Below are 11912 nucleotides of genomic sequence, written 5' to 3'. Positions count from 1 at the left end.
ACTCAGCAAGAACTCAAAGGGGGCACTTGTCTTCCATAAAGCTCTCAGAACAGAACCTTGCACATAGTTAGCGCCACAAGTGGTCCTCATGGACGACGTTATTATTAGTATTTGTTGAAGGGCCCTAGTCATCCCCGCGCGAACCGCAGTCCCTCCCTGGCATAGCGATAATGCCGAGCCTGATAGACTATCTACCAGGTTGGACCACTCAGGAAGCCTGTGCCCGTCCCCTTACCCGGGAGGCTTGAAATGATGCTGCGGGTGGTTCTGAATGGACTCTGCCTGCGAGGGGCGGGACTCGGCGCGACCTCCCGGGCCGCCCTGACCTCAGGCTCCTCCTCCAGCATGACTCCCCGCCCTTTGCACAGTCCTGGGAGAGGCGGGGCGGTGGCTCGGCCGCGACAGACAGCCAAGAGTAGGAAGCCGGCCCGGAGGAGGAGGAGGAGGGGCGTGTAGACTTTGGTGACTGAGCGCGACAGGGTCGGGAGCCGCGGACTTCCCCCCAGCAGTACAGAGCCGCTCCGCCCCGGAGTGACGCCCTCCCGCCCATGGGCCTGGCCCGGGGCAACCGGCGGGCGGCGCGGAGGAGGTGGCGACAGGTGGCGCGCAGCAGGGCCAGAGCCGGGTCAGGCCATGGCCGCCTCGGAGCGGCTCTACGAGTTGTGGCTGCTCTACTACGCGCAGGTGAGCCCGTCCCGCCCCTGGTCCGCGAGGCCCCCAGATCCCCGCGCGCGCGGTGCCAGCTGCACCTGCGTCCGGCGCCCCCACTCCCCCGGGCCACAGATAGGCGCGCGCACGCGGGGCTCCAGTCCCGCACACACGTGCGTGCCCCAGGCTGCCGGGATGTCTCGGGCATTTGTGCCAGGGGGCAGTGTTCGCGGGCGCCGCACTGTACTGCAAGTCCCCCAGCGAAACCGCGCAGCCTCAGTTACCCTGGCAGTCCCTCCTCATCCCTTTCACGACTGGGTAAACTGAGACCTGCAAAGAAAGGGACTCAGTTTGAATGTAGGCTGTTTCGCCTGAGGGGCACGTTTACGATAAGTGGTCGTGGCTAGAATGTCATGTAGGTCTGGGGGGCCCGGCAGGTGCCACTCCTTACTGTGATCAAACGTTAGTCGCCTCAGACTCCTCCAGAGAAGTACTTAGTGCCGAACTCTTGCTGCGCTTGAGGCAACCTTAGTCTACCTCCATTCTGCAGTGGGGCCGGGTCGTCGGGGGTGAAGCCAGGAAGGAGGTCTGACAGGGACCCTCGGGAGGGTCTGTGACCCGTGTGATTCAGACTCCACGTGACTGTCACACACAGAAGCCCCACTTTCCTTCTGCACTGGAAGCAGGGAGTGATCCTAGGGTCACGCCTCCCTCCTTGCACCTGCTTGGCACTAGGTGCCTAGCTCAGGTGTGCCCTGGACACAATGGTCCATTGTGTGTCCCTGAACAGCTTGTCACTGGGAGCAGGGATGTGGAGGGAGCTCATGCTCAACCTTGGCCCTCTGAAGAGGCTGGCTGATGGTCCCTTCGGATCATAGGGTCTGAGTCTTAAGAGTCACAGCTTCTTTCGCTTGGACTGGTGGCGTGTAGAAGAGTCCCTCCTAGTGTAATCCAGCCCAAGCTCATTGCACCTTTAAGCCTCTCGGGACCTGTCTGTAAAATCAACACGATCTTGCCGTCAGGCCACCTGGACTTTGTAGAGAAGGGGCCACTATGGCTGGTGTAGGTCAGAAAAGTCTGCCTTGGCTGGGTGGAGCAAGCACTCGGGAGGCAAAGCCAGGCAGATCTCTGTGAGTTCGAGGCCAGCCTGGTCTACAGAGCAAGATCCAGGACAGGCACCAAAACTACACAGAGAAACCCTGTCTCGAAAAACAAAAAAAAAAAGAAAAAGAGAGAGAGAGAGAAGAGAGAGAGAGAGAGAGAGAGAGAGAGAGAGAGAGAAGCCTGCCTCCCCTGCACTCAGCCTCTGTGTCTCCATCCTAAAGGGAGATGACCAGGTGAAGAGAGAGTAAACCAGGTAGTGAATCCCAAGAGCTGTCACTGTTGGGTTCTCAGGCTGGGTGGTCGGCTGCTGGAGAGGCCCTGGTACGGCTTTCATAGTTGCCAGGCTGAACTCTGTCTGGTGATGAGATGTTAGCACCCCTGTCCGCTGTGTGCCCACCTCCTCCCAGATGGCCTCTTAGAGTAGGGCGCAGGTGTGGGGCACGAGCTGGCTGCTTGTAGTCTTGGAAGTCTGGACAGGCAGGGGGCAGCCTGGGACCGAGCCAACAAATAAATCCAGGATGTGAGAGCAAACCCAGGAGCTGGGTGGGGCCAGGCTGCCTGGGGAGAGGAAGCCAGGCAGCCTCCCAGTGCAGCCTTCCTGCCTGCTCCCAGAACAGTCCCACCCCTTTGCTGGGTTCCGTAGAGAGACAGTGCTGCTAGGGACCCAGTGTGTTTGTGTCCTGGGGCGGGTAAGGCAAGCATGGAGCCAACAGGTGTTCAGAGACCCTCAGAGCTCAGCGTGATGGCGCATGCCTGTGATCCAGCATGAGAGAGGTTGAGGCAGGAGGATTGCCAAAAGTCTGAAGCTGATCTAGGCTACAGACTTTTGAGACTTGTCTCAAAAGGAAAGAAAAGAGACCCCTTTTGTCAGTCACCAGCCAGCCAGCCAGCAACACAGGGGGCCCCTCCCTTCAGAGCTACCTACCATCTGCTGGCAAACCTGTTTCCCCAGTTGTGGGTCTGGGTGACGATGGGGGAAGCACCCCAGTTCCTGCCCTTCCTTCCCCCTAAAAGACCCCAGATTGCCTGGACAGACATGCTTTCCCTCACCTACGTGGACCCTGCCCTCTTGGTGGGCTCTGGGAGGACATGGGGGAGGGGCAGTACCAAAGTGCCCCTGGAGATTACTTAGTTGGAGTGCCTCAGGGTTCTCTTGGGGAAACCAAGTCACGGTCATCAGAAGAGTTCCTTTAGCCACCAAAGCTTTAGCGTGTGGTCAGGAAGCCTCAGGTGGATCTTTACCTGGGACAACCCCTGTAGTGTCCTCTGCTGGAGCCTGTCTTAATCTTCACATGCTTACCACAGCTTCTCGGAACCTGACATTCAGTGAGTGTTCCCGGGTGTTAGCCCGATGACTGGATGAGAAGATGCCCAGGGTAGTGACCAATCGGGAAGTCAGCCCGGAGCAGGCACAGTTGGGATTTTAAGGGCTGAAGGCCAGGAACAACAAGAATGAGCACAGAGCAGTGGAAAAGACAAGAAGCAAGCTTTCAGCCAGGCATGGTGGCAGGGTGTGGCTGTCTGTCTGCCACCCCCCTTCACCTTTAATCCCAGCACTCAGAAGGCAGAGGCAGGCGGACCTCTGGTGAGTTCCTGGCCAGCCTGGTCTACAGAGTGAGACCCTGTCTGAAGGAGAAGGAGAAGCCGCAGCAGCCAGTTGTCAGGAGTAGGGAGCAGGGCAGAGCCAGCATGGTGAATGGTGGAGCACACCTACCAACGTGTCCTCAAGAAGAAATGGGAGCCGCATGAGAGGGCCGGGAGACTGGGACAGCACCTGGCAGGCTGGCGTTTGGGAAACATGTAAAAGTTAATGCAAAATAGCATGTAAATGAACAGCCCCTTTGCAGGCTGGACAGTCGTGTTGCTCACTGGCCCTCCACCCACCGATGGGGGAGCTGAGGGTCACAGAGGGTGGCAGGACAGGAAATCCAAGCTGAAATCGCCAGTTATGTCACCGAGGAAGGACTCAGAGGCGATGTCCAAGTAGTTCTTTAGTTTTACTCATTTTTCTCTCTGGTCTCTTATCCTTGTCCAGTGAGCTCTCCTGCCTCATGGAAACTTGACCAGACCTCTCTGCTTCTCTAGATCCTTAGCCGGGTCGTAATTCTTCCTGGACCTCAGTTTACCTCGTGTGTGTGTGTGTGTGTGTGTGTGTGTGTGTGTGTGTGTGTGTACATATACACATATGTGTACATACATGTGGAGGCCAAAGAAAGACATCACGTGTGTGGGTGTTTTGCCTGCATGTATGTCTGTGTATCGTATACATGGCTGGTGTCCATGGAGGCCAGAAGAAGACATTAGATCCCCTGGAAATGGAATTACAGACAGTTCTGAGTCACCATGTGGGTGCTGGGAATTGAACCCAGGTCTACTGGAAGAGCAGCTAGTGCTCTTAACCACTGAACCATGTCTAGTCTTCCATCTTATTTATTTATTTAGACAGTCTCACTGTGTAGCCCTTGATGGTCTGGAACTGATTATGGCTTTGGAACAGGCTGGCTTTGAACTCAGAGATCTGCCTGTCTCTGCCTCCTGATTGCTGCATCTAATTTCTAAAAGCACATTTCAAAAATGTATTAATTTGTGTGAGTGAGCACACATATGCCATGATGTATGTGTGAAGGTCAGAGGACAACATCCAGGAGGAGGTCTAACATGTTGGCCCCAGGGATCGAACTCTGCTTGTCAGCCTTGGTGATAGGTGCCTTTACCTGCCAAGCCATCTCATCAGACCTCCGCTTTATTGATGAAGCTCACTGGCCAGTCGAGCTTGAGGGACCTGCCTATCATCACATCCCACTCCTGCCCCTCTCCCCCTAGAGCTGAGGCTGTAGATGCAACCCTGGCTTTTCTGGGTGCTGGAGGATCTAAACTCACGCTTGGACCCCAGGCACTTTACTGACTCAGTCAGATTCCTAGTGCTCTCATTTACTCTTTGGGTTGTTGTTGTTGGTTGGTTGGTTGGTTGGTTGGTTTTTTTGAGAGAGTTTCTCTGTGTAACAGCTCTGGCTATTCTGGAACTTGCTCTGTAGACCAGGCTGGCCTCAAACTCACAGAGATCCACCTGCCTCTGCCTCTCAAGTGCTGGGATTAAAGGCATGTACGCCACTGCTTAGTTTTTACTTACTTTCTTAAATGGGCAAATGTACCCAGTTCTTGGTCCCTTTCACACCTGAGGGGCAACTGGAGTTTCTTCCTCTCTGCCATTGTTGCTAAGGCAACTGAAGGAGGAGGAACTTTAGTGATAGAAAAATGAGCATAGAGCCTGGGGTTGAGGGGAAAGGCTGGTATCCTTGGGATTGTTATGACAGCTGAGGAGCTGATGGGGAAGTGTGGGATCCCCATGGAAACAGGGTCAGTTACTATGGGAACCATGGCAGGAAATTCTCAGTTTCCATAGTGATGGGACAAGGAAAATGGCTAAGTATTGAAGGGTGTTATGGGGACCAATTAGGTCCTCTCCTCTTAGTACTGCTTCAGGTAAGGGGCCAGAGACTGGCCTGGACACCCAGGCACTTACTGTGCTCAGTTGCTTCTGCTCCCTGGAAAAGTTGCCATCTTTTTTTTTTTTTTTTTTTTTTTTTTTTTTTTTTTTTTTTTTTTTTTTTTTGTCCTGAAAAGTTGTCTTCTCAGCTTCATCCCATGTTCTTCTAATGTAGTTCGAAGCCACCTTTGGCCTGGCATTGCCTTCTCCCCTCTTAATGTTAGAGGGAGGATTTTAGGGTTGAGAAGCTATCTTGTCCAGACCTATCCAATCTTATTTCTTCCTCTTTGTTCCTAGAGGTGGAGGTAGCTCTGAGGGATCACCCAGGATTGAACTGTGACCCCTCGCCCTGCTGCTTGGAGCTCTTCCCTGGGGATCACTCTACCTCCTCTGCCTAAGGCAGCAAACTGGGAATTGCCCTGGAGGCCTCAGCTCTTGCCTGAGCCCCGGGCTGCCTCTTGCCTTCACTCATAGACAGGGATGGGGGGTGTCCTAGAATGCCAGGAATCTGGGCTGACCAGAGCCCCTGGCTTGGGGCTCCCCACCATCGCACCCTTTGCAATGCTGGATGATGCGGCTGCCACTGAGCAGACTGTTGCAGAGAGGCAGTGGAAGCTGGAGGTGGTGGTGGTGCACTCTTAATCCCTGCATGGGAGGCAGAGACAGGCAGATCTCTCTGTGAGTTGGAGGCCAACTTGGTCTACATAGTGAGACCCTGCTCAACTCTCCCTGACCCCACAAAGAGAGTTTTATGTTAAGTAACAGGCTACCCAGTGTTTAAACAGGGCCTGGGTTCCAAAACTCATACCCTCAGCCGCCAGTCCCACGAGTAATCCCTACCCAAACAGCAGCAACGAATTGTGTCTTCGGAGGGTTCTGATTCTGATTGAGGGCGTTTCTGAAGAGGACACATGGGAAGTAAGTGTGTAGCGCCCTGTGGGATGGGAGCGGCAAGCCACACCCTTGGACTAGTGGGTTTGGGGAGCTGAGACTGGGGATGAGGGCATCCATCACCTATGCAGAGCCCTCATGTCAGAGGAAACCATTGGCTTGCTCTGAAGATGGAGCCTGTGCCAGAGTAGTGACTGACGGATTCGGTGGTGGTGGTGAAGTCTGCTGGAGGCTTGCACTGGCCTTAGGCTTGTCCACATAGCTCCGGAGGCTGTGTGGTGGCAGCCCCTGACCCTCTGATAGAAACTCCCCGCTCCAATGCCGCGTGGGCACGCCCTCAGCCCACCAGAGTTACCTCTGAGTTCTGAGAAAGTGGCAGTTCCATGCCCACCAGGAACTGTTTGTGCCTCACTAGCTCTTGGGAGTTCTTCCTCCCAATATTCTTTGAGTGTATTCGGGCTGTTGAGGACGGGTTGGGGTGATGGTTAGTTAGCATCCATCCTTCTAGGGACAGTGACCTCTATTTTCTCCCCTATAGCAAGACCCAGGTACTCCCTCATAGGCTGAAGGGCTCTTGGGTGGGCTTGGCCTGTGTGGCTGTTCCTCATCTGTCTCAAGGTTCCCCTTCAGAACTAGAAAGGGCTAGAGGAGCCAGTGAGGCGGAGGCTCTGAGATAGGGGCACAGACCTCAAGCTCTGCAGCCACACTTTCAGGCTCTGGACACTGTCACAGGTGACACAACCATCCTGCTCCTGACCACTGCCCTGCCCTACCTTCTCTCTCTCTCTCTCTCTCACTCACACACACACACACACACACACACACACACACACACACACACACACACACGCTCGTGCGGGCTTCAGTAGAGACTCTGATATTTAGCACTATAGTTTCAAACAATGGAATCCAGGTCAGAGCTGGCCCGGGGCATCCTAGGGAGAAGGAGTGAGGCCCAGAAGAAGAGAGGGACGGGCAGTTCCTCGGTTACTCGTATCACTTGTTCTGTGCTTTTCACTCTTTCGTGCCCCTTCAGAGGCCATGAAGCCTGCCTTGATTGGCCTAGCCCTCAGCTGGCCCAGCCCACTCTGGAGCATTTACAGGACGAGACAGGCCAAGGGTGTGGTTCGAGGGGTAGAAAGCTGGAGTGGCCACGAGGAAGATGGAAATTCCTGCTTAATTACCCCAAGCCCAAGTCATCGGGGCGGTCGAGTGGGGTGCAGAAGTCTGGGCCACAGTGTGATCGGAGGACAGAAAGCAGGCCCTGGCTGTACCGGGACCTAGAGGGCCAGGCTCAGCAGTCGGGCCCTCCTTCTAGGCGTGGGGAAGAGTCAGCTGGGGAATTAGGGACCCAAGATTGTGGGTCAGAGGAGACTGGTTTGACTAGGGGTAATGAGGGATAGGAGAGGAAAGACAGTGTTGGACGTGTGCGTGTGCATGTGCGTGTGCGTGTGCGTGTGTGTGTGTGTGTGTGTGTGTGTGTGTGTGTGTGTATGCTAGCTGACTTACTCTCTGCCTTATTTTCCGAGACAGTCTCTCATTACACCTAGAACACATAGATTTCCCATGGCTGGCTGGCCTTGGAGCTCCACGCACCCACCTGCTTGCCTCTGCCTCCTCACTGCTGAGGTTGGAAACGTGGTGCTGTCCTCTGTATACGGTGCTGGGGGTCTAAATGTGGTTCTTCATGGTTATGTGGCAAGCATTCTGACTGAGCCATCTCCCCAGCCCAATGCTGGGACATTTATGAACCAGAGGGTTCTGTGAGGCCACTGAGGCAGGGGTCAGGGTCAAATGGCCAGGTTCCCTAGCCTAAAACAAAGATCGGCTGCATTGTCCCGGAAGGACTAGCTGGAGCCAGGGTGCTGAGTCTTCTCTGAGGCGTCCCACTGTAACGGGTGCAGAAGAAATGCCCTAGAAGCCTGCTGTGCTCTGATAAAACGTCAGAGGGTCACCCTAGAGGGGGAAAGGTTACTCTGGTTCGTGGTTTTGGACGTTTCAATCCACAGTGGTCTAGCTCTGCTGCTTTTATGCCTGTGACAGGACAGAAATATCATGACAAAGGAAAACTGTTTTACCTTATGTCAACCAGAAAGGGGGCCATGGGCAGGGTGGGGGAGACCATGCACAGGCCAGTAGTAAGTGCACAGGGACAAGACACAGCTCCCAAGGGTGTGTCCCATGGCACTTCTACTCCATCTGTCCAGTAGCCCACCAGATTATAAACCTATCAATGGATAATCCACTGATATGGTTAGAGCCTTCCTGAACCAATTACTTCTCTAAATCCCCACCACTTCTGCCTCAGAGACCAGGCCTTTAACATATGAGCCTTCAGGGTAATCCCCCAGATGTAACCTGGCCTTCTGAGGTGGTTCAGAGTCTGGGCATCATGGTCTTCCTGCTGGTTGATTGGGAAGGAGACTTCCAGGAAGGCTTGGAAGTCACAGTGATGTCCTGCTTCTTGATGTCCATGGTCCCTTTCTGGGTTGCCTGAGCTTTGCAAAAAGAGCTGGGCTGTGTAGTGAATGCTTGTAATCCCAGTTCTCAGGAGTGGAGTCAGGAGTTTAAGAATAGCCTTAGTTACCTAGAGAGTTCAAGGCTTGCTGGGGCTGTGTGAGACCCTGTCTCAAAAGTGGGGGAAAAACAGGCTAGGAGAGATAACTCAGTGTTTGCTTCACAAGCCTGAGGACCCATGTGAAAGCTGGGCATGGCGTCACGTGTCTATAACCCTAATACTTGGGGGCAGAAACCAGTAGCTCCTGGGGACTCTCTGGATAGCTGGTGTAGCCCAAAGGGTGAGCTCTCCTTCAATGAGAGACCTTGTCTCCAAAATATAAGGTGGAGAGTGATAGACACACACAGCTATCTCTGGTCTGCGTGCCACACATACAGCTATCTCTGGTCTGCGTGCACACGCGCGCACATGCATGTGCACACACACACACACACACACACACATGCATGCTCTCTCTCTCTCTCTCTCACACACACACACACCACACACACATGCATGCTCTCTCTCACACACACACACATGCATGCTCTCTCTCTCTCTCACACACACACACACTATAAATGATAGATAACATAGACACAGTGGTTAGCTGCTCCCATAGGTTTTGGGGGGCCTGCCCCCACTCTGCTGCCATCCATCCAGGTCAGGGCATGCCACATGGGAGGAGATATGCTACAGGCAGCATAAACAAGCCAGTCAGCCTTTATAACAGTGGTTCTCAATCTGTGGGTCTTGACCCCTCTGGGGAATCAACGGACCCCTTCACAGGCATCACCTAAGACCATCGGAAAACAGATGTTCATATTACGATTCATAACAGTAGCAAAATTACAGTTATGAAGTAGCAATGAAATAATGTTATGGTTGGGGTCGGCACAACATGAGGAGCTGTGTTACAGGGTCGCAGCGTTAGGAAGGGTGAGAACCGCTGCTCAGTGAAGTTTCCGCAGATCCTTAGGTATGAGGCCCCTGCCCCTAGGAGCAGTCTTTGGCGCTGTGGGCACGACTGAAGTGTGCCGTCTTGTCATCTCTGCTGTGGTTCTCATCTCCTCTCTAATTTGGGAAAGGTCATTGCTCTTTGCTTGGGCCCCAAATTGGGGGAGGGACTAATGTACAAGCCAGGTCCCACTTCCATGTCCTGGAAATGGCGTCAAGTGAGGGCAAGTGGCTAGCTGTCTCACTGAGCAGAAGACCTGTGGAGTCAGGTGGCTGGCCAGGTCCTGGTGAGGAACAGAGATATGGGAAGTCTTGCATGTTTTCCCCTAGGCTTGAGGTCTTGAGCCAGGTTGGGAATGTGGGTACTTAAAATGAAGGTTACTTGGCACCCTAACAGCAAGGATGGCACCCAGGGCAGGATGACCCCCACCACCCCCCCGTGTGCTATAGGCCCTGCCCGTAATGTAATGTGTTTGTAGCCCAGGGTGCCCCAGGGCCCCTCCACATCCCTGCGGTCTGCTGGGAGGAAGCGACTGCCCTCCCCCACCGTGACTCTGCGCTTCCTGCCCCAGCCAGGGTGGAGGAAACGTTTTTTTCTGTTCACACCATAGTTTCCTTGGCGGCGCCCATACACTGGCTCAGCCACTACCCATCCCTCTTGTCCATGGAACCAGCTTTGGGGCCTGGGGTCCAGGTAAACAGCAAGGGTGGATGGAGGTTTCAGGACAAGGGTGGGCTGTTGTGCAAGGATGCTGTAGTGTTTTGAGGTGTGTGACTTGGGTGCCTATCCAACAGTGTGTGTGCATCCTGGTGCACATACAGCACCAGAAGGTCTTCAGGAGGTGGTGGCTGCAGAACTTGGAGAGGGTGGCAGCACAGGACACATCCCAAAGCTTTGGCTAGAGAGCAGCAGGTAGCTATTGAATGGGAGGGAGATCAGCAGCAGCACTAGTGTGGACCATAGCCACACCCCACTGAAGCTCCTCCTCTGCCTGTGTCAGGTCTGTGTGGGTACCAACCATTAGAATGGTGGGAACAAAGCCTGAAGGTTGGACTGAGAGAAGCAGATGAGGATCTGGAGGAGACCTGTCCATACCACAGTCCTCTGGTTCTGGCCTCCCCAGTTCCTGTTCTCCAGGACCCATCCCCCTCTCCCTTTCTCCACCCCACACTCCACCTATAATCCACCTGTCCTTGTGCACACCACCTGTCAACACCTGTCTTCTCTCCTCACTGAGAGTCTCCCCTCTCACTCTCCTGAAATCTTTTGTCAACAGAAGGACCTTGGCTACCTGCAACAATGGCTGAAGGCCTTCGTGGGTGCCTTCGAGAAGAGTATCTCATTAACCTCCCTGGAACCTCGGAGGTAAGGCTGGACTTGCACAGAGGTCAGGGCCAGGCGGCTAGAGCTGTCCTCGGTGCTCGGCAACTCTCCCTTCTCACAGGCCGGAGGAGGCAGCTGTGGAAGTCCCTCTGCTCCCCCTGGATGCTCTACATTCGCTAACAGAGCAGCTGGACCAGGACGACCTGGAACAGGCCCTGCTCTTGCTGAAGCTCTTCATCATTCTCTGCAGGTGGCTCTCCCCTAGTGTCCTTTGACGGTGGGCAGAGGCGTGGGTGTGTGAGCCAGGGAGTGAGGGAGGCCTGGGACATTAGCGTGACCTCTCTTGTTCTTCACCCCCACCCCAGGAACCTGGAGAATGTCGAGGCTGCTCGTGGCCAGGTACTGGTGCCCCGAGTGCTGGCCCTGCTCACTGGATTGATGGCTAAGGTGAGGGGCCTGCCTGGATAGGGTGGAGGCAGCTACTGCAGGTATGGCTGGCTAACCCCCCTGCTCTCTCCCCACACTTCAGCTGAAAGAATCCTCCTCATCAAAGGAAGGCCATGGGACCCAGCTGGAGAATGTGGCCCTGCATGCTCTGCTCCTCTGTGAGGGGCTCTTTGACCCCTACCAGACCTGGCGGCGCCAGCAGAGTGGGTAAGACCCAGCCCTCCCTCCGGCAGGGAGACCTACCGGAGGCCAGGGAGACCTATAGGAGGCCAGAGAGACCTACAGGAGGCCAGGGAGACCTACAGGAGGCCAGGGAGACCTACAGGAGGCCAGGGAGACCTACAGGAGGCCAGGGAGACCTACAGGAGGCCAGGGAGACCTACAGGAGGCCAGGGAGACCTACTGGAGGCCAGGGAGACCTACAGGAGGCCAGGGAGACCTACAGGAGGGCCAGGGAAAGGAAAGGGAGACCTACTGGAGGCCAGGGAGACCTACAGGAGGCCAGGGAGACCTACCGGAGGCCAGGGAGACCTACAGGAGGCCAGGGAGACCTACAG

The 11912-nt window shown here is 54.9% G+C and overlaps 1 protein-coding gene across 5 annotated transcripts in view; it reads left to right on the top strand.

Moving 5' to 3' along the window:
- Window positions 1-11912, top strand: part of Nbeal2 (neurobeachin like 2) — a 35339-nt gene that overhangs the window by 1416 nt on the left and 22011 nt on the right. For 2 of the 5 annotated variants that reach the window (XM_037207967.1, XM_037207966.1), the window contains exons 1-5: window positions 10205-10278; window positions 10862-10950; window positions 11030-11158; window positions 11274-11355; window positions 11438-11562. In XM_037207967.1, the coding sequence (XP_037063862.1) occupies window positions 10249-10278; window positions 10862-10950; window positions 11030-11158; window positions 11274-11355; window positions 11438-11562 (455 nt within the window). In that variant the 5' untranslated portion in view covers window positions 10205-10248. Of the gene's footprint in view, window positions 1-372; window positions 685-10204; window positions 10279-10861; window positions 10951-11029; window positions 11159-11273; window positions 11356-11437; window positions 11563-11912 lie in introns of those variants that run through there. The other 3 variants (XM_028886863.2, XM_028886860.2, XM_028886862.2) reach the window with 2 other exon arrangements.

This window comes from Peromyscus leucopus, chromosome 7 (genome assembly GCF_004664715.2).
Source record: "Peromyscus leucopus breed LL Stock chromosome 7, UCI_PerLeu_2.1, whole genome shotgun sequence".
NCBI lineage: Eukaryota > Metazoa > Chordata > Mammalia > Rodentia > Cricetidae > Peromyscus > Peromyscus leucopus.
This window is presented reverse-complemented; position numbering and strand designations above follow the sequence as displayed.